At 45.5% G+C, this 23,422-nt stretch overlaps 1 protein-coding gene across 1 annotated transcript in view; it reads left to right on the forward strand.

Annotated features, from left to right (window-relative positions):
- SLC37A3 (solute carrier family 37 member 3) overlaps positions 1-23,422 on the forward strand; it is a 175,945-nt gene that overhangs the window by 103,305 nt on the left and 49,218 nt on the right. Inside the window, exons 7-9 of the mRNA XM_086953054.1 lie at positions 8,500-8,596; positions 9,065-9,149; positions 21,023-21,207. Of these exons, the coding sequence (XP_086809180.1) occupies positions 8,500-8,596; positions 9,065-9,149; positions 21,023-21,207 (367 nt within the window). The remainder of the gene's footprint in view (positions 1-8,499; positions 8,597-9,064; positions 9,150-21,022; positions 21,208-23,422) is intronic.

Consider the following 23,422-nt stretch of genomic DNA (forward strand, 5'->3'; position numbering starts at 1 on the left):
CAGAAATCATGCTGCAGGACCTGACAAATGTCAGTTGTCACGCTAGAGGCTGTTACAAGTGCCTGGGGCTCTGCTGCAGGCAGGCCCTCAGACATGGCAGGAAGGAGTCCTGCTGCAGGCCCATACAGTAGGCAAGATCCACAGGCCACAGAGGAAACTGCCTCTTGTAAGGAGCCACGCTACAGGTTGAGACACTTTTCCTGGAAATTATGACATGCAGGTTTCTTAGCTGTCTGCTGTGTGCATTCAAGCTTTGGAAAATGGATGGACGTCATTTCTGGAAATCAAAATAAAGGTACGGCGCTTTAATCTCTTTCATGTGCCACTCTGCTAACTTCTATTTTGCAGTTGTTTGTCTTAAGCATTGAAATATAGGAGATTCTATCCATTTCATTTACTTGTAGAAGATTGAGTAAAACGTGACTTATGTTTGTGCTGTGATTGGTGTTTATCGACAATGTTTCTTTCCCTGTGATCTGTTCACTGTGAATTATCTGATTTAATTCACTGCACTGTGCCTGGTTACCAATGTTCTCCACTGTAGTAGGACTTCTGTACTTTGCAGCAGTGTGCGCAGTGTCTGATCTACTTGACTGCAGAGTTCATTGTGTCTGGTGTACTTGACTGCAGTGTATTCCGTCCCTATGCTTTTAGCTGCTGTGCTCTGTGCACTCACTGGAGCAAGCTTTGCGCCTAATGAATTACTCTGCAGTATGCTTGCTTTGTGTGACTAATACTCCTCACTGCAGCATGTTTTATGCTGCCCAGTGATCTATAACCATTGCCTACTATGCTTATTATAACAGGTGCAGGACATGTGTTAATTAAAAATAAAAACATAAATAAAAGGCATTGTCATTTACAATGCCAATAACTTAAACTCTGATAAAACTGAGACCTATTGCATTGCAAATTCTGGTTTACAATTGTTTTGGGGTTGGAATATAGAGCAGCACAGCCTAACTCTTCAAAGCTATTTTAATATATTTAAGCCACGGTATTCGAGATGCGTTATCAAGGGACATCCGTTTTTTTAAGATCTGGTGGCTAAGACTTGGTTCTTTATTCATCCAACACTTTAACCAAAACACAAGGGGGCGCAATGCCAGAATGTAGCTTAAATAAGGCATCCCCAGTTCCTCGTCGACCACCAAGTTAGAGAGGCCACGCAGGACACACAATAGGCGCTTCAGGTAAGTGTTCTCTACTACCTGTGATAAATTTACCGAGATATGCCCCCAGATTTCGCGTCCGTAACTAGCTATAGCTACACTTTTAGCTTGATAGATTTTCAACATGGCTGCAATTGGTCTCTTACCAAGCTTAGAATAGAAGTTGAAAATGGCTGCGTTCACCCGGGCCAGGTCCCATTTTATTCGATCGTCCTATAACACCCCTAGGTAAGAAAAGACGTCAGTACGGGGGACTTTAGCGGAACCTACTCTAAATTGAAAGCTTCTTTTAGGACGAGTTCCCACCTGCATTATGTAGGATTTTGAGTTATTAATTGATAAATCTCGTTCCGACATAAAGTTTGAAAGGTGTCTAACAGATTGCAGCCCTCTAGCAGTCCTTGATAAAAGAACTGTCATCCGCATATAATAGAACAAGGAGGCCACGTCGCCCTGCATACGGATAATCTACCTCCGTACCTATTAAGGTACTATCAAGGTCATTGATATAGAGATTAAACAAAAACTGGGCCAGAATGCAGCCTGGCAGTACACCCCTCTTTATATCAAAATACTGCAAAACACTGAGGTCCTGGGAGAATCTCACATTGGCCTTGGTTGCACTATGAAGGTCCTCAAGGAAGTTGACAATATTACTATCTTCCCCCATAGCCCTCATGGACTGCCACAGTTTGGCCCTATTCACGCAATCAAATGCGGACGACCAGTCCAAGAAGGCATGGTAGACAGACAATCCAACCATCTAGCATTCTGGAAACAACTAAAAACCTGGATCTTTCATTATAAGGCAGGTCCTACTCTGGTGACCACCACAGCGCTGGAATGCTCCCAGGTAGCCATGCGCTATACAAAAATCCTTCTATTCTATTCTATGGGGTGATGCAGTGGTTGATGCTGTGTGATGGATAATGATGATGCATGAGTGGGGAACATCATTTACCACGAAGGCATTACCACTGATAACGTTTACCACGGGTCACTTACCACGCAAACGTCTTTTCAACGAGGGTGCCTTCCACGACCGTCTGTACCACGCAAGTACGTTCTGCGTGGGCTGGGGGGGAGACGTGGTATTCCTTCCAGTCGTTCTGCGTGGGCTTGGGGGGGCTGCGGGGTTTGCTCGGAGGGGGACTAGGGGGGGGTCTCCCCTCCCCCCTCCCCCTCCCAAAAAAAACAAACAAAGGAGCGGGTTACTTAAATTAAAAAAACGCACTTCAGTACCACTGAAGTAAAAGGAAAGTGCCTCCACCAAAGACGTGCCGTGTTCGTCAAAATAGCAGTCCTTTTTTAATTTTGGTAGACTTGTTTTGACGCTTGTTTCCATGGTGGATGGAAGTAAGGGCTGCTGGTGAAAGACTGGAAGGTGGCAGGTAAGAAAATAATCTTTATAAAAAATATATATATATTTAAGCGCACAGTAAAATAAAAGAATAAATAAATCTAAGGTAATTTGTAGTTTTTAAATGTTGAAAAAAACGATCAATTGGGTTGTAAAGCAGTTACTACATACTCTAGAAATACTTTTTTGCCGATCAGTTTTATTATGTTAATTACAGAGACATTTATGCTTAATGGACGTTTCTACGCGTGGAATAATCCTTCGTTGAAAATTCCAGCGTGGTAAAGCCACTTGCGAACTAAAATTTGCGTGGTAATGCCATGCGTGGAACTAGTAATCATGAAAAAATAATATATTCGCATGAGTGGGAGAGATGGTCTCTGGCTGCATGAGTGGTGTGCAGCCTAACTCAGGCCTTGGGAATAGTGATTATTGTTCCTGTTAGTTGCTGAGGAGCTGTTGGGTATTAGCTGGTAGTGTTATTTCAGTACGTCTGTGGGATGGCATCTTTGAGGATAGTTTTACAGTGCTACACGGATCTGATATTCATCTTTGCTTAAACATGGTTTGGAACAGGCACATTTTTCTGTGAAGAAGGAACTTGCAGGATGACTGTTCTGTACTGCTGAACCCCCCCCCCCCCCCCCCCCCCCCCCGCCCCACCTTTTTATCACCTTTGAATAGTCTCCTGCTTCTCGATCATCACGCGTCCTCTGGCAACCTGGTTTCCTTTTTAAAAATGTTATGTCTAGGATTAATCTAGAATGTGTTGTAATCAATGCCGTGGGCCCTCTGCAGGCTTCAGTGTATATGTATTGTGAGTTGCTTAAAGCTGAGTGGTGTGTGCAGTCTAGACTATATATTTGGAGTTGCAATTCATTGTGTTCTAACCATGTTATTTGGGCTGGTCGGAGTGTTATTTTAACAGTAGTGCGTGGCCTGTTAAAGAAAGAAGTTAGTTACAAAGTACCACGTTTTCTAGTAAAAAGTGGACATAAAGAGCAGAACTGAATAGGAACCTCCGCTCTTCAGCCTAGAGCGCCTTAAGACACCTTGCTGATTATTCCAATAACAGCACATTATTTATTTGCTTTGCCTACAGCAGTTCTCTGCATCGCTTGCTGGCCAGTTGGATTTACCACTTTAAAAACAGGGCAGTTCTTCTGCTTCCTTTCTTCCTGTCAGTGGCATCACTTATAGTTTGAGTTAACACTGGTTTAGCTTAATTCATACCTATTTTATTAACTTATGGAATAGCTATAGCGCATTTAGCCAACATGCTTTCAAAATGAATTGGACTGTACAGTTTTAAGATGAAAAAGAAAAAATGGAGATAAAAGAAATGACACCGAACACCAGGAAAAAGTCCAAGGTGAAGAAACTGTAAAGATTTACTGCTTTAATAATAATTGACACCATATTTAAATCTGTCTCTCCATACCTTTGACATGTGTAGAAATAAACACCCCTTCTAGAAGAACCAGTGCCATGAGCTTAGGGAACCCAGTGTTTCCATATCCAATGGTAAGGCTTTGTCTGGTGGTAAATACAATTGTCGGCTTGAATAGCCAGCACAAGGAGCCCACAGGAGCTGTCAAGGTGTCAACTGAGAGTGATCGCAAACCCTAGAAAGGTCGCATAAAGTGAAGGCAATAATTGGAGCATATAGTCGTGACCCACTTTCTGTTCCCCATGATGGAACTAAATGGTAGAGATGGGGAAGCACCATCAGATAGGAGGAGCAGCTCCCTTACCAGTGGCATGTTCGCTTTGCATGAGTCAGAACAAGCGCATCCTCGTCGTTTGCTGAAGTGGATACGGCGCATCGCCTTCGGAACCAGTGCATCGCCTTTGGAATCAATGCATTGTCTACTGTGGGATCAGCTGCCACACACCGCAGTTAGAACCCTCGCTTTGCACTCAAAACCTATGCATTGATGCATTTGAGTGGAAAAAATGAATGCACCTCGTCCACTGCGTGGCTCGACACAGATGTATCTCTTCGGCTGCACCTCACATCTTCGTCGATGAGGATGCATCCTGGGTCAATGTACTTTGGATCAACGTGCCCAAGTGGTCTAGTGCGACCACATATCTCATTTGGTCACTTATTGCTTCTGAGCACTATTTTAAAATGTTTTCTTTAAAAATTCATATCACAACTTCGTGATCTATTTTTCTAACCTAGTGTGGCGTCTTTTTGTGATGTTTTCACTGTTACTGCTTGAAGTGTTGCACAGATACTTTACACATTGCCCCCTAAGCCTGACTGCTGTGTGCCAAACTACCAGAGGGTGACCATAGGATAACTTGGGGTGATGTGACTTAACCTGACTAGGATTGTAGTTCCTGCTTTTACAAGGTGCATACCTCTGCCAACCAGAAACACAATTTCTGACAGTACAAATAAATAAAACTACTTCTAAAGAAGAGTGCTGCAGGCATTCATCTAGTGAACTGAAAATGGGCCTGTGTGCCAAGAGCAGGCCGTAACCTGGATGACTGAATGTAGGACAGTGTGTTTATGTTGCAGTAACCCCCCCACTTTTTGCCAGATTACTGATGCACTTTTTCTTGGTGTGCCCTGTGTCCCTACCAGTCAGGTTCCCAGGGTCTGTATCCTCTTCCCAAAACGAACCCAATTGGCATCTCGGGCCACAGGTCAGCCCCTAGTAAATTGTACCACAGGTACCCATGGCACTGTGACCAGGGAAGACCTCTAAGGGCTGCAGCACTTATTGTGCCACACTTAGAGACCATGTACCTTTATACAAACACAAACTGCCTTTGCAGGCAGCGTGCTTTGGTGCAGAACAAAGTAAAGAGTCGACATGGCACCCATCCCTGGGTGCCATGCCTACAACCCATTGCCCTGGCATAGATCACCCACACCTCTAGCTAGTCACCGTATGCCAGTGGTGAGGGTACAGGTGCATGAGCCCTGTTCCCCTACAGTGTCTAAGTCCATTCTTGGACATTGTAAGTGCAGTGCTGTCATTACGATCTCCACCGCACCATAATGGCTACACTGAAAAGTTTGGTATCAAACTTCTCATCACATTAAACCCACACTGATTCCAGTGTGGGATTTAATAAAAAATGCACATAGAGGGCATCTCGGAGATGCCCCCTGAAAACTAACCCACCACTAGTGTCCAGGCTGAGTGGCTGCTTGCAGCTGCCACTCCCAGACATGTTTCTGCACCCCTAGGTCGAGAGCCTGCTGCTCTCTGGGGCCTGAAACAATATACATCCTGGCATGAGGTGCCAAGCCTCCACCCCCAGGATGAGCAGGGTTCACGAAGGGGAAGCTTCAAAGGCATGCCATCTTTAGTGAGCCTCTCCAGACCATTTGCTGCTTTCAGCAACTGGTCCTCACTGGTTCTACCCTCCTCACTTTGGGTGGGAGAACCGGTAGGAAAAACAAGTGAGGGAAAGAGGTGTGCCCACCTCTGCCAACTCCACCCCTGAGGTGGGGGAGGCGAGGTGAAGCACAACTCTGAGACCCCGCCATCTTGAGTATGGAGGGGCCCAACCAATCGTGGACAGGCTCCTGCCCCCTCCCACTGGAGGGTGGCACGATAGGGGGTATACCCACCCCAGGGAAGGGACCCATTGGTCCCTGTCCTTTACCTACCTGTAATGCCCCTAAATCTAGTATTTAGTGGGCACCCTGAACCTTGCTTCCTCAGATCCAGAAACGACCAGAAGAAAAGAAGGACTGAACAGCCGTACAGCCAGCTAACAAGAGGAAGACGCCCACTGACTTGGCCCAGCCCTACAGGCCTGTCTCCCCTCGAACCTGCTCCTGTGAAATCCTCGTGTGTCCTGCAGCCAGCAACCTTGAAAACCCCGGAGGACCTGCCTGCCTTCACTTCCAAAGACTGCTTCTCCTGTGAACACCGGATTTGTTACACTGCAACCTCTGGCAGCAGCCAGAGACCACGAATCCAGCCCACCCTGCACCCGCCGAACCCGGCCCGAGCTCGAGTGGAAAAACACCACGTGAGGTCACCCCGCGATCCCGACCCGAGATCCTGCGACCCATGACCTGCCTGAAGCCTCCAGCCAATGCCTGCAGTCTAAATCCGTAAGGACCCCTAACCGCGACCAGGAGCTGGTAAGAAGATCCGACCCGAAAAGGCACCCTTGCATCCGATGCCTCAGGCCTTGTGTGCCCAAACATACAGTGCTTAACCAACCCTTAACTTCCCAATTTACCTCTCAAAGTGGTGGTCGCTCCCAGAAGTCCTTCGTCTCTCTGCCTGCAATGCTTTTGCAAACCAGAGGTTCTCCATAGAATACAGAGCACCCGACGTTGAAACAGCACTCTGCACCCTGCCGCCCCAGTGCTGCAGAGGGTGCACCTTTTGTGCTACTTTCTTTCTTCATTTGCCCTGACCCACAACCCAGTCGCCTGCTTGCCAGCAGCCACCAACCGGAGGCATCCTTTCCCCCATTGGATAACATTGGGCCTCAACACTCTGCACTCGGCCGCCCTAGTGCCGTTGAGGGTGTAACAAGAGTGCATCACTGACCCTGAGGGACCCATGAGTCTAACTACAGAACCTTAACTCCCACAGTCGATAACTTACCTGTGAACCGATAATCTGTTTTTTCTCAATCTGATGACATTTACAATTTTCTTCCAAAAAGTTTTTGAAGTTGGAGTTTTGAAATCTAAAAATATTCTTTAAAAATCGCACGAATAACCAAAATGTATTTACTTACCTGTTTGCAGGAAATGTCCCTGTGCTGAATCTAGGTATCCAGCACTGAGTTAGAAAAGTGATGTAAAAAGTAACTTACCTGTCATTTAATGAAAAAGCCTATTCATTTCAATGTACTGTATTTGCTAAGTATTACAACCTGTTTCAATCCCTGTAAATCGAAGAAATTTCAAGTCCTATTGCATTTTCAAACTGTTCTACATTCAGAAGCTTATTACTGTAAAGTATTTATTGCTTACCTGTGCCAGGCTTGCATGGTTCTAAAAATAAAACAGTATATATTTTTATACAAAAACAATTGGTCTAGAGTTCAGTCCTTGAGTGTGTGAATTCATTTGTTGACTGAGTGTGTACATCAAATGCTTAACACGGTCCTCTGATACTGCCTTACTGCTGGACCATGCTATCACTTTAGAGAGTAAGGTTTTGCCTAACTTTAACCTCTGCCTACCTCTAGGGTCACCTGGACTCTATACACACTATACTCATTTTGGTGTAGTATATATAGAGCCCGTTCCTTACACTGAATAGATCCGTATGTTATCAATGTGAAGCTCCCAGTATTGCTGTATTGCATCCAAGTCGGTCAGCTTGAGCCAGCACTTTTAGTACGCATCGCTTCATTGTTGCTGAGTCACCATCCAGTTAGTTAAAAGATCTTTTCGTCTTAATGAATATAGTTTCTCTTGCCATCCAGGTCTTACATTGTTATTTCAGTGGCAAGATAGACATTTCAGCACTTCCTTTTGGAGGATTGAGAGCTTCTACATTGTTGTTTGTGTGGTGAGTGCGAGATCAAAGCACCTCCTTGCCATCTTTCGGGTTACTGGGTGCTGCTCTATTGTCACATGTCAGGCAAGTGGAACCGCCTCTGGGGTGAAGTTGGACTGGCCTATCTCCATATGTGTCACAGAGAGGTAGAGCATTGTTAATGGTCGCATAAGTGGTGAGTGCCTTATTGCTGTCTTTTGATTGGTTGGAAGTTGCCTGATCAACTAGTGGGCATCGGAAAGATCTGCCTGGATGCTGCAATCAGGTGATTTGCTACAGCTCAGGCGCAACCTTTTGATTAAGACGAAGTTTGCTTGTGGCCAACTTCGATCACCATTTGAATCATGATTTAGAATAGTGTTTATATTGAATAATCTATTTACAATTTGTATTCATAATGTTATGGTCAAGAGGTTGACACTCCACTTGTAATGTTTCATTTTTTGTATTCTCTCACTGTTTTTAGGAGGGGGTTTGTATTTGGACTCTGGAGTGCCTGTGCATCAGTGGGGAACATTCTGGGGGCCTTCCTGGCTTCATCTGTGCTACAGTATGGCTATGAGGTGAATATAGCATCATCATCCTTACCTTTTACAAAGCATATTGCCTCTTCACAGTGCAGAAGCCATGTGCCTTCCAGTCCATCTACAGCCCAATCTTCCAAATGGCTATTGTTCTGGTCCTGTGAAATCTGCCTTTCTTTCCATTTTTGTCACTTCTCCATAGCTATGATTTACTACTCTTTTCCCCTTTCTCACCTTCTCTAACTGTTCTGTGCTGGTTCCAAGACTGATCCAATACCATTCTCTCTTCTGCCACCATTCCACTACGTCCTCTTCTCTTTGCTCCCACTAAACACCTCTTCTCAGATTTATTACTTTGATGATTTCTGACACCGCTCCTTTTCTCTGTAGCCTTGCCTGTTTATCCAGTCTACCCCTCTTCACTTCTTTGTTTCAGTCCTTCTTTCAAGCTCTGCTTGTGATCATATTACTAGGTGCTAATGGTAGACTCTGTGCTCTTGCTTTCAGTATGCATTCCTGGTGACATCGTCTGTGCAGTTTGCTGGTGGGATAATAATCTTCTTCGGACTTGTGACTTCTCCCAAAGAGCTGGGTATGTGCATGTCTACCAAAATTAAAAGATGCTCAAGCAACATCAACAATCGCTGTCAGTGCCAAACGTCTGTTTTAAATGTTTTAGATTGGTGCTTAAATGTATTTTATTCATTTTGCGAGTATTATCTTGTATTGTTTAGTTGTAGTTAAATATTTAATTTTGGCAGGTCTTACGGGGGGGGAGGAAGTATCATGTTCATATTGAGCACAAAGACTCCCTGGTGAAGTACCACTGCACATGGCATCCGGTTGTTTTTTGTTCATAGTTACAACCTAGCAAATATTTTTGCACATCGTATTGCCCCCCCCCCCCCCCCCCTGAACTCCCCCGGCATTATTTTGCCTGCCCAATTTCCTCTAGGTAGGACCTATAGCAAATTGCTCAGGCAAAATTCTTGCGTTTCTGATGTTGTGCCAACTCTGAAAGAGAGGTTTAGAGTTTTATAGCAGCCATCCAATTCCTCTTGAAGTGGTGCATGCTAAAGAGAATTCCTGTCCTGCATTCCATTTGCCAGTCCAGTGACTAGTTCCTGTAGGATTGCTGTGCCTTTAAGATGCTAGGTTACCATCTTTTCATAGGAAAGGAAGTAATCCTTGACAGCAGAGCAGTGGAGAGGACTCAGAGTAGGTTGACCTGGTTTGTGAGATGGTGCGGACTGAAAGATGTGATTCACCTTGCCTCCCCACCTTAGGCTGGAGTTCACCGGGCTGAGTAAACTTCCTACTCTTGTAAGTTTTCCTGACCTTTTTCCCACTCAAAGTGGTGATTTAAACAATGGGCTGCCATCTGAGACTGGGGGGGTGGAGGGGGGGGGGGAGCGGGGGAGCAGGAGGGGGGAATTCCATTACAAAGGCGGCTTGCCTTTGAAGCTTCCCTCTCAACCACTGTGCCCATCCTGGGTGATAAGGTGTGACACTTCCACTCCGAATGTGCATTGTTTCTGGTCGCAGAGAGCAAAGGCTCAGGGGTCCAGAAACATGTCTGTGTGTGGCTGGCAGCCTACAAACAGTGTATGACTGGGTTGAGATTTGACCCGGGTTGAGATTTTCTGGGGGTACTAAACACTCCTGGTTTCGGAGACGACCTCAAGGTGCTGAGGAACTCAAGTCGACGAGTTTCTAGTCTATGTACCTACAATATCTAAGAATGGCCTTAAATATTCTGGGGGCATATCTCCTCATGTAAATATGCCCACACCTGTGGTAGAGTGCACCCTGCCTTAGGGCTGGAAGGCCTGCTTGAGGGGTCACTTAACTATACTTTAGGCAGTGCTAGTTGGCACAGCACACAGGAAGTGTGTCATGTCGACTTTGTCCTTTTTTGTCTGCACCAGGTCATGCATGCTGCATTGCTAGTCTGCATGGCCTAGGTTGGGCACTCTTAGGGGACCCTCTTCAGTCCTAATGCCCTAGATACCCAAGCATCATTTACTAAGGACTTGCAGGAGACCTGAAGGGCCAATTGTGGAATAGTTTGTAGGGAAGAAGCCCTGACACAGGGGACCTTCCTGGCAGGGACCATGTGCACTAAAATCAAAACAAAATCAAATACCAGGCAACCAGTGGGGGCTAACCAAAAGAGGCACTTTCTCACAGCAACAAACAGAAGCATCATGAAGAAACATTGCAAAAGAATTTGGACATGTAAACTGGTGTGATAATTCAAAGACAAGTTTTGAAGTATTGCATATTCTTACTTGCAGTAGTCCTCGAGATTTGTATCAAGAACTGAGTTTATTTAATCAAGGAGACTGTGTATGAGGACTATTATCTGGAGCAAGTTTCTATAGAAGTGACCCACCTTTTTCTAGAATAGTAGGTTGCGAAGGGTTTTAGGACCAATAAAAACTAGAACACTTGTTAGGTCTCAGCTAGACCGTGCATGCTCTGTCTCTTCGAGACATGTTTACAATCTGTGTGTTAAGGCCCACCCACATGCTTACCATTTGTTTGCTTTAACGTAGCTCTCATATCCTTCATTCCCATTTGTCTATGGCATTCATGCATCATGCCTTTTCTTGTGTTTGGCCCTCCCCTAGATCATGGACCAAGTACTTGTGTCCATCTGCTGCTCCCGCTTTTGGAACTACTTTATTTGTCTTTGAGCGCCCAATATTGGTGCTTGTGTTTTTCACTCGCTCCGTCTCCTCCAACCTTCTTCATTCCCTCTGCAGATCGTGCTATAATGTGTCTTTCTTTATCTCCCTCCTCACCCGCCCGTTGCTCATGTTTCTTTATTCATCTAGGTCCCTCACACCCAAGGCACCCTTACGGTGAGGAACAAAATATCTCCGATAAGGAGCCCCTTTTAGGGTGCCTGTCGGGCATTGCAGCGCCGGACCGACGAGGAGCAGGCTCATATGATGAAGCATGACACCTAGCTTGCTGGGTGTGTGAGAGCCCTAGTTCTGAAAGGAGGAATTCCCCCTCCTCCCCACCTGTAGTACCTCATTGTATAAAAATAGCTAACTAACTTTGTGAGTGATTACTATATGTAGAGTCTTTATTCCCCCTTCCATCCACCCTCAAGCTGTTTCTGGACATGAAACCGAAAACCTCTACAGACAAACCATTTTGTTTCGTATTTTAATGGCTGCCCCTGCAGATGCGTGTAATTTAAAGGACATACAACAAAACATCAATGCTGACAAGCTGCTACTGCCATGGTCTAGCAGGAGGAATAGAATGACTTTATTTCTGCTCCTCAAGCCAATGCACGTTTAAAGTAAACATTGTTCTACAGAGAGAAGAACTGCAGAAACGCCACTGGCTCGCCGACTAAATAAAGCGTGACTGTAAAAAAGTGGCTCTATATATACTGGACCAAAGTAAGGTACAGTGTGTATAGAGTCCCCAGTCTCCAGAGGTATGACGGAGATTAAAGTCAGATATGACCTTACTGCTCTACCAAGCTACCACTTTAGAGAGTAAGGCAGTGCCGGAGGACAATTTAAAGCATTTGTTGTACACACTCAGTCAGCAAAAGGTTTCACACACTCAAGAACTGAACTCTAGGCCAATTGTTTTATATCAAAAGATATAGTTGTTTTATTTTAGAACCAACAGGTATCAAAATATACTTTTCTCAATATGAGCGACTTTAGGTAATTATTTGCAAAAAGGCAATAGACTTTGTAAGAACAATAGCTACAGTGGTTGCAATAGGCAATACAATTTCAAACACAATTTAACATTGAGCTCAATGGGTTTTTCTACATAAATGTAGTTGATTACTTTAAGGATTACTTTTCTAACGACAGGACTGGAAAAGGTACAGTTGTTACACCCTCAGCGGCACAGGGGCAGCTGGGTGTAGAGAGAGTAGGCCCAATGCAATCCAATGGAGGGTAGAGGGCCTTTGATTGGTGGTTGCAAGCAAGCAAGCAGGCCACGCGGCTGTGGGAGCTGAGCTCCTGGTCACTTACTCAGGGCAAGTGGAGGAAGTAGAGTAGGGTAGTAGTTGCACTTCCAGCGGCACTCGGGCTGGGTGCAGGGTGCTTTTGAGCCGTCGGGCGCTCAATGTTATCCAATGGGAAAGTTCAAAAGTGAACAAAGGCTGCAGGATCGGGGACGGAGATTCTTCAGGTGCGACCACCACCTCGAGAGGTATGTTGAGATCTTTGATAAGAGGTGGGTACCCCAAAGGAGGGCACAGGGGGCCGTGGGGCGCCGGGTGCAGGGGTGTCTTTTGGTGTCGGGAAATCTTACCCTCAGCTGGTCGTGGTTGGAGGGGTCCCTGGTTCTGAGGCTGCAGGCATCGTCTGGGTCGGCAAGGAGGGTCTTTAGGCACTGGACTTCGGGTCCCAGTCGCCTGGGGGACGTCTTCGTGGTCTTGGATCACTCAGGCACAGGCCGAACTTGGCCCATGCAGAGTGAGCTGGATTCGCGGTTCCTGGCTGGTACCAGGGCTATTGCTGTTTGAGCAGAGCCACTGCTCGTGGGAGTCTCAGTCTTTTGGATAGTTCAAGGCAGGCAGGTCCTCCGGGGTTGTCGAGGTTGTAGGTCAACAGGCCTGTAGGGTTCTGGGGCCAAGTCAATGGGCGTCGTCCTTTTGTTAGCAGCTGCACAACAGGTCTTCTTGTTTCTTGTTGTTGCAATCTGGATCTGAGGAAGGAAGGTTCAGGGTGCCCTTGAATACTAAATTTAGGGGTGTTACAGGTATGGCAAGTGCAGGGACCCATTGGTCCCTGCCCTGGGGTGGGTACACCCCCTAGCCTGCTCCTCTCCTGTGGGAGGGGGGCAGGAGCCTAGCTGTGATTGGGCAGGGCTCCGCATCTTCAAGATGCCCGGAGCCCGGGGTCGTGCTTCACCTTGCCTCTCCCACCTGAGGGGTGGAGTTGGCATAGGCTGGCACACCCCCCTTCCTGACATAGGGTTTCCCACCAGAGTGGGGGTCTGAACTGGTGTGGGGCCAGTTGCTAAGTACAGCAAATGTTCTGGAGAACCTCACAAAGGCGGAATGCCTTTAAAGCTTCCACTGCCCATCCTGGGGAGGAGGCTTGGCACCTCGTCCCAGGATGTGCATTGTTGCAGGCCCAGGAGAGTGAGGGCTCTCCACCCTAGGCAGCCTCTCAGACAAGAAGTGGATTGTAGGTTAGGTTTCAGGGGGCATCTCTAAGATGCCTTCTGTAGTGCATTTTACATTAAATCCCACACTGGTATCAGTGTGGGTTTAATGTGCTGAGAAGTTTGATATCAAACTTCTCAGTCTTCAGTATAACCATTATGGTGCTGTGGAGTTCGTAATGACAACCTCCCAGCACCATATACTCTTAATGGCATCACTGCACTTACAGTGCCCAGGCATGGCCCTGGGTACTGTAGGGGCAGAGGGCTCATGCACCTGTGCCCACACCACTGGCATAGGGCACTCGGCTAGAGGGGTGGCTGATGTATGCCAGGGCAGTGGGTTTTGTGGGCATGGCACACAGGGATGTGTGCCATTTTGAATCTTTGTTTAGTTCTGTACTTACACTCAGCCTGCAAAGGCAGTGCGGGGTGTCAGGGTACAGGGCCCCTAAGGATGGCACAATGAGTGCTGCAGTCTTTAGGGGTCTTCTCTGGTCACCTTGCCCTGGGTACCTAGGGTCCCATTTACATGGGGCTGACAGGTGGCCAGAGATGCCAATTCGGTTTTGGTTCCAACACCGTTTTAGGGAAGGAACACAGGCCCTGGGCACCTGGTTGGCAGGAGCCTAGGGCACACTCAGTCAAGCACATCAGCAAAACAGCAACAGGTGGGGGCATACCTATTCAAGAAAGATGGCACTTTCTCACAGTGACTCAGCATGCCATATCTGCCACTGAAAAGACATCAGGAGAACATGTCTGCAGCGAGAAATGAACCAGCAGAACTCATCTGCTTTTAGCGACATGCTCCTCAAGAAAATAAAAGCTGTAAACAGGCTCCCTGAGTAAATACAGAGGAGGCATAAACAGCTGCTGAGTAGCATTCGTATTGTTTTTAGGCAATTGCAGTGGTGAGATTATAGGAAAGAGAAACCACATCATCTCAACTCCCATGAAGGTGGTCCCTCAGCACAGCAGTAGGTATGATGCCTACATTCTAAGTCCACAGCAATGTAAGCTCCACTGAGCTCACTGGACAATATTGACAACCTATGCAAACTGTGCCCTGCACTCGGCTGACCCATGAAGACAACAAGCATTTTACTCCCCTTAATTCAACACACCACTTTAATGCTGCGTAATTCGACAACATACAAATACACACCGCATAATTCCACTACTCACACACACACACATTTCAGCATCTCATAATTCTGTTGCGCAGTGAACTCCACGCAATTCCACTCCATATCATTCCACTCCGAACCACATAATTACAATCCAACAAATTCAACTCCACATATTCCTACTCTGCTCCATGCCACTTCACATAATGCCACTCCACGCAACATTATTTAACTCCACTCCAAACCATTTATACTCCATGCAACACAATTCAGCTCAGGATAATTCCATGACAACCTACAAAATTGCACTTCACGCCTCATAACTCTGCACTCTAAATATATCCACTCTGCTCCAAAACACACAATTACACTGCATAAAATTCAACTCCGCACGTGACATATAATTTCTCTTCACATAATTACACTCCACGCCATAATACCACACAATGCCACACAAATCCACAACATAATTGCACTATGCAGGAAGCTGGCTCTGTATATACTATACCAAAATGCGGTATAGTGTGCACAGAGTCCAGTGGAACCTGAGAGGTAGGCAGAGGTAAAAGTAGATGGCGCATTACTCTCTATTTGTGGTCGTGTGGGTGAGCAGTAAGGCTTTATCAGAGGTTAGTGTTACACATTTTTCTACACACTCCATGATCAAAGATGTCATACAATCAAAGACTGAACTCAGACCAATTTAGTTTGCAGAAGAATATTATTTTATTTCTAGAACCAAGCCAAGTCTGGCACAGGTAAGTGAAATAAATGCTTTGCAAAATATTATGCAGGCCGTTGGACTTCTGGTGCAGGGGTGTCTTTAGGCGACGGATTTTCCTTACCAGCTTTGCACTCTGTTGTGGGATCCTCCAGAAAGAGGCTGTAGGATTCGCTTGGAGGGTCGTGGCAGGTCAGAGATTACCAGATCTCAGATCAGGATCACCGGTGAGACCGGCGCATGGTGTTAGGCCACTCGAACTCAGGCTGTGGGTGTTGGATGCAGAGTGGTGCAGACTCGCAGTTTTGGCCGAAGCCAGAGTCTGTGGTTGAGTAAATCAGGTGCTCGCGGGAGACGGATTCTTTTCTGTGGAAAACAAGGCAGGTCCTCGGGGTTCTTGAGATTGCGGGCTGCAAGTCAAACTGGAGTTTTGCTTCTGCAGCTTCGAGATGGGGACAGGCCGGTAAGGCTGGGGCCAAGTCAGTGGGTGTTTTCCTTCTTAGCTTTGACATGACTTCTTTGGTTCTTTTTTTCTTAGTCGATTCTTGTCTGAGGAGGCACGGTTCAGGGGTGCCTCTAAATACTGGTTTAGGGGCGTTACAGGTAAGGAAAGGTTGGGACCAATGGATCCCTTCCTTGGGGTGGTTACACCACCCTCCAGTGGGAGGGGGGTATATACCTCTCTCTGGTTGGCTGGATGCCCCCATCTGCAAGATGGCGGGGACTGAGAGTTGTGCTTCACCTCGCCTCCCCCACCTGTGGTGTAGGGTTGACACCTGCCAACCTCACTTGGTTTTCCCGCCCAAAGTGGGAGTCCGAACCGGTGGGGGCCAGTTGCGGGAAGTAGCAAAATGCCTGGGGAAGCTCACACCGTTGGCAAGACTTTGTAGCTTTCCCTTTGTGGACCCTGCCCATCCTGGGGGAGGAGGCTTGGCACCTCGTGATAGGATGTGCATTGTTTCAGACCCCTGAGAGCCGCAGGCTTTCGACCCTGGGGTCCAGAAACATGTCTGGTGGTAGGAGCTGGCGAGCAGCCACTAGTGTTAGGCCATTTTTCAGGGGGCATCTCTAAAATGCCCTCTGTTAGCATGTTTCATTAAATCCCACACTGGCATCAGTGTGGGTTTAGTGTTCGTAGAAGTGTGGTACCAAACTTCCCAGTTTTCAGTAAAGCCATTATGGTACTGTGGAGTTCATAATGACAAACTCCCAGCACCATATACTCTTAATGGCATTAATACACTTACAATGTCTAAGAATTGGCTTAGACACTTTATGGGTACGGGGCTCATGCACCTGTACCCTCACCACTGGTATAGTGCACCCAGCTAGAGGGGTGGCATATCTATGCCTGGGCAGTGAGTTGTAGGCATGGCACACGTGCGCACGTGTGTGTGTGTGTGTGTGTGTGTGCGCGTGCGCGTGTGTGTGTGTGGGTGTGCGCGTGTGTGTGTGCGCGTGTGTGTGTGTGTGTGCACGTGTGTGTGTGAGCACGTGTGTGTGCTCAGTCAAAGTGCATCAGCAGTTTAGCAAAAAGTGGGGGCAACCATGCAAAAAGAGGGCACTTTCTTACACACTCCACATAATTCCACTCACCACCACATATTTCAATGCCACATCATTAAACTCAACATAATTTCACTCAGTGCCACACCATACAATTCAACTCCACCCCAAACCACATAATTCCACCACTCGCCAAATCTATCCAATCCACACCCCAGAATTCATATGCTACATAATTCAACACCATGCCATACAATACCATGTCACATAATAACTCTATTACACACAATCCCACTCCACATAATTCCACCTCACACCATACCACTTAATTCCACTCCGCGCCACACAATTCCACAACAAATTTTCCACTCAACCCACATAATTCCACTCCACGCCACATAATTGCAATCCGCACAATATAACTCAACATAATGCCATAAAATTCGACTCCACGCCACTCCACCTAAATCCAGACAATGCAAAATAATTCCACGCCACAATTCCACTCCCCACTATGCCACATATTTACACTACAGAGTGCATCTCCACTCCACATTCCTCCTCTTCACTCCAGGTCACATGGCTATTTAACATTGACAACGCCAATAGCTCTCGGATTGCCGAGAACTATTAGCTTTGCCATTGCTAGTTAGTCCAAGCTTCGAGGGGCTCGTGGGGACTTCTTAAAAACCAAACAGTCCCAAATCGGCTTACTCAGTAAATGCTGTTATGGTACATGCAGATAGCTAGTACTTAAGAGAACCCCTTATATGTATCATGCGTTGGCTGCAGATACACATGCTATGCACACTCCTAACATCTAGTATTGGGCGCAAACTCTGCAAGTTGTTTATCCTCAAGGAAGTGTTCTGATCGGCATTGTGTGCTGCCTTTCCTCCCCCTTGAGGTGAAGCATTGTGCATGTTCAACAACACCTTTGTTAGTAATCTTTTTTCTGTCATCGAGCTCGGACGGACTATGTCGGAGCTCTTGAATATTTGACACCTATGGTAAAGAAAGATCAACCAGAGATCCAGTTAACTACATCCAATGGATCTGAGACGCTGGGAGGCGTAGCTTCACTGGGGTGTTTGGGGAGTGACACCTCCCACCTCCCTACCCCACCACCCCATCCCAAAAAAACACATTCTTGGTATAGTAGTTGGTTGTGAGAGCCCTAAGTTGGGTCTACTATATCTGTGTTGGTTTTTCTTATCATTCTCATTTCAGTAATAGAAGGGTTCAATTGGAAACTTAAAAATATATAGCGCTTGATTTAGAGTTTGGTGGAGAGCGTAGTATGTCGCAAAGGCAATAGTTACCCTCTGTGCTAAACTTTAGGTCTGCCTGCCCAATCTAGAGGTGGGCAGATCACTAGGTAGATGCTGACCAAGTAAAATTCACTCTGTCAGCGCAGACCTTCCTCATACGCCTTAAGGGGGTGGTGGTAGATGCCTTCAGAGATAAACCATCCGTCCAGCAGCCCTATTTAGATTACACAGTTGGTTGGAGGGATAGTAAAAAATAAATAGATAATCCTGATACCATTGTAAGGGACTGATGTGGGAATTATTCATTTTTTTATTTTTCGAAAACAAACCCCACTTTGGCAGTTTGTTTTTGAAAAATAAACTGTGGAAAAGTTTGACAGCCAGCTGTTTTGTTTGATGTAGCTGGCTGCAATCTTTTCCTACACTGACATGAACAACCATGACTATAGTTCCTCCCAATGTTATATTTAGAAATGTCCGCTGGCCAACAGACAGCTATACATTTGATTGGTGGGGTCAAGGCAGGGTAGCGAATGTAAAGTTCTCTGCCAACCAGTCCGCCAACCCTGTAATCATTCTCATAGTGACCGACAAGTATTCCCTGAGCTGATGCAAATATACAACTTTTTAAATTCACTAACTTTGACATAGGTAGCTTGAAAAGCTGTGCTAGTTTTAGTTTTTAAGGCATACCACTGGCATGGTCATGTGCCTATTTTGGATCTTATATTTTAAAAGTGCAGCTTGTACAAACGTACATTTTCTGATTAGGAGCGAGAGCAAAGCCAGACAATCTGACGCTATCCAGGTGACTGGATTATATCACCAATAAAACATGGAACGGATTTGTGGCTCCACATTTCATAAGAAAACCACAATTTCCCAGAATGTTTATTGGATTAAAAGTTCTGGCCAATTAACAAAAAAAAAAAAACAGAAGCTGCATCAACAAGTTTCCAAACTCTCATGGGTGCTGTACCGCATAGTCCTCTCATCCCTCCAACTTGCCACCCCTTTCTTTGTTAGTTGGGAAATTTTAGAGACGCACCACCTGAATCTCACTGATTAAACCACACCCCCGCATGTGCTGTACATGTAACTTACCTGCAAGTTTGTTATAAATGGTGCCTAAAGAGCACCTATGGCATGTAAAGTTAAATGTCCATACGGAAGCTGCAGTATATACTTGCACCATCTACATATGTGACAACAGCTATTTCTGCTAGTAGTACCACTGTGTTGTATTGTAATTGCATTTATATAGTGCTCACTACCCCTGACTAGGCGCAAAGCAATTTTTGGGCGAGTTGCATTCTACTCCGGAACCCATAAAGGATTAGTAGTGAATTAGTATAGTGAAATATGAAATTAATTTGAGTGGTGAATATGTTAGTCAGTTATTTGGATTGAGAAGGATAGTGGAGAGATACGAGGTAAAAGGTTTGCATTCATATAGCGCTTGCTATCCCTGATGAGGAGTTGAAGCACTTTTTCAGCAAGTAGGGACTTTAATCTTTAAATATCTAATGAGGGCAAGAATTCCGATATTCTCAAGAAACTGACCAGGAATTAGTTTCAAGGTGGGGCATGACTAACCGACTTCCTTGTACGGTGTCTATGCAGAATGGCATACCGTATATGGCAGTTTTATGCAAACGGTACATCCGTGAGCAAATTTCATTTTGCACTTAACTAAGTAAAACCTACCCAATCCTACCAGTAGGCTGACCCTGACAAACTGACCTAGTTAACATTTACTCGTTAAAACTTTAAACCCTTTGACAGGAGAGAAAGAAATAAAAGAGTAAGTTCCCAACAACGCATTTAAGTAAACAGATTGGCAATGATGTTTCTGTCCTACGTTGGGCAGTAACATGGAAATGCTTTAACAGGACTGTTAATTCAGTGGTGGTTAAGTTCCTCAAACACCTCCCAACCCCTCATCTGCTTTAAAGGCTTATCCGGTACACTCTGACAGCGTCCTGGATAAGCAGGAGGTTGTGAGTAGAGTGCTTCGGAGACTCACAGCAGATTATACAGGCCAAGATCCCACCATCCTCGCAGAACAGTTTCAGCCTCTCGTCATGCTAGTCACATTTCAAATTGGGCTTCACATCCTTATCTTTGACTCCTGTTGCTGCTTCCTTCACTAGGTTATCGAGGACTCGGTTGGTGGTGTACTGCATTCACACTAGGCTGTAGTTTAAAAGTACTAAACACAACAACATGATGGACGGAGTGCTGAAACTTTTCAACACTTCACCCCCAGTCTCAGATCTGGGTTTAATCCATCGTTTTTTTGCTCTCTATGCCACCTCAGTGTGGACCCAGCCATATGCAAATCAGTCTTTACCCTGTTCCTCATGGTAACAGTCCAGCTCAAACTGCCAGGCCAGATCCTCCCTGGCATGGAAACAAGCATCCTGGGACCGGTTTTGGAGTTTCACTCCCTCACCAGCCAGGCTAGCTTGAATTCTGTGGTACAGTGAGCACCGAACCCACGTCTGGGCATACCCATGGCCCCACAGGGCAACAAAGCAAAGCCAACAAGATGATGGACAGAGTGCTGACATTTTCAACTACTCACATCATGTGTTAAGAAGGAAGGCAAGGGAGTGTTTGTAGCACTTTAGGTGACCTATTCTTGTTATTGACTAATAGTGGTTGTCTTCGACAGGTCTTCCTGTACCAGGAGAGGAGGAAAATAACAGTCCTGATGAGGATGCTCACAGACCACTAATCAGCAACTCTGATATAGAAGATGACGACGACCGGAGTTATTCCATTCAAGCACAGGATCCTGTCCAAAAACCGCAGGCCATTGGCTTCTTCCAGGCTTTCTGTTTACCAGGAGTGATTCCGGTGAGTATTGTCTGAAAGAGAATGTGTGATATTGTACTCTTCAAGTTGCTTGCAGAGGACATACAAAACCTGTGCTGTGCCTATAGTGGTGCAGTGTTTGTGGGGTGGGGAGGTCTAAACACACTAGCATGCCCATTCTGTGAATGTTGTGGCTGTTCTCAGTATTTACTTGTAGTAGTAGACCGTGTGGTTTGTAGCATCCACTGCTACATGTGGAAGTTGAGAGTATTTGATTGTGATACAGACACTCAAATTAAAAGTAACATGCAATGTTCACTTGTACTTTCTTGTGAAGAGTTGAGGAATGTTGACCTAAGAGTGTTCGAGTGAGATTTGCAGGCTTGGCAAATAGGAAAAAGGTGGCCACTCATTGTTTCTCTTCTGTGGAAGCCATGAATTAAGGGACACCCTGATGACTCCAGAAGGAAATGGCTTGTTTTTTCTTTCTTCTATTTCCCTAATGACTGAAGAGTTGATTCATATTGTGTGAAGCCTGGCTTACCATTTGTCAGAGAATCCATCTAAATTAACTGAATATGGGTGCTGACTTCATAAATGGGAATAGTGAAACCTGACCGGTTAGTATAGTTTTCAGGTAAAATTATCTGCTTAAACTTGATAAGGGGCATGTGTGTCATTGGTAATCTATCAAATTCTAGTACCTTCCATAACCTAGCTTTCAAAAAAGCATATTTCCAATAAAAAAGTAAATATCATAGGGACTTCAGAGTTAAGTCTCATTTTGATCATGTAATTTATATACATTCCAAAATCTTCAGCAGTAAGCCTCTTAACACAGATCCTCATATTTGCTTTAATAATCTTCCTGTGTTGGTTTTTCCATAGTACAACTGTCTTCGCTTGCACCGTAATTTGTGACTATGCTCACTTTAATGTATTGCCAGACAGACGCCTCTTTCTGTAAGGTTCTTGCATCCATATTGCATTCAGATGAGCAGCATTAATATTAATTAAAATACAGCTCTTATATTTCAGAACAACGGCTTAGCCTGATCAACCCAACTTTGTAACAAAAAGTGCATTTTGGCCGACACAGCCTTTCCAATTATATTCCTGTTTACGGGGCTCTATGCAGGTGGTTAAGACAGTAACACATTATCTGAGCAGAATTCTGGCACCCTTCCCGAATCCATACCTGCTCTGTCATTAGTAGCAGCACAGGACAGTAAATGTGCAATTAAATTAATTTGGTTGGGCCTTTGTTTGTGTGTTTTTGTTCTGTGGGATCTTTTGCTTCAGAGCCCCGAACAATAGATTCTCATCCTTTGAGCTTGCGCGCCCCTGACCATGTGCTTGACTGCATCCTGAGAGATGCATTCAACTGGCACAGCACACACAGTTTCTAATAAAGGACTGAAATATACCACCAGAGAGCAAAAAACGAAAGTACCTAACAATAGTACAAATTGAATGGCGCTAAGTTAAATTTAAAAGTAGATCCGTTAAGAAGACCGAATTTTGGAATCGGCAAAGTAAAGAGGCCACATAATGCCAGTTGGTGCTCACTGTGACAAATCTGAGCTGGTTCAAATATATATGGAATAGCTTCTTCTGGGCTGCTGTACGATACAGAGATCTGGCTACAGTCCACCCCTACCCACTAGGTGCAACCAGTTTTTGGGAGTGTAACTAAAGATATGTATGTACAGGCTGTTGTGCCTGACATGGAATTTGGCAGCCAAGAAGGGAAACCACTAGCTATTCCAGTACAACCATAGAGAGTCAAAGGACCGCAGCACTCCACCATCCCGACACAAATGTCAATTCTTGCATGCATGCTTTTCTTGTAGTTCCTACAAATCTATACAGGATCTGCATGTTTAGACAACATAAACTAAGGGATTGGTGTCCAGACTGATTCCAGACATCCCCAAAGGATATGTTAGTCTGTAGACCAGCTAGCTCACAGTGCCGCTATAAGCCCCACAACCTTACCAAGGAGCAAATAGTTTCTGGCAACTAGAACATGACAACCCTGACTCCTCCTCGTGGAAACAGTACAGTACTTTTCGCTCAGTCACTCGTGCGCACTCGGTCTCAGAGACAAATACAGAATAAACTGTGGGGGCGTTTTCAATAAGCATTTATTGAACCTGCATTATTCTAGTAATAAAATGTGTGCTGCAACAGCCATTTGACAGAAACAGATGTATACGGTTATAAGCATCAAAAGATTAAATGAAAGGTAGAATTC

This window comes from Lissotriton vulgaris, chromosome 1_2 (assembly GCF_964263255.1).
Source record: "Lissotriton vulgaris chromosome 1_2, aLisVul1.2, whole genome shotgun sequence".
NCBI lineage: Eukaryota > Metazoa > Chordata > Amphibia > Caudata > Salamandridae > Lissotriton > Lissotriton vulgaris.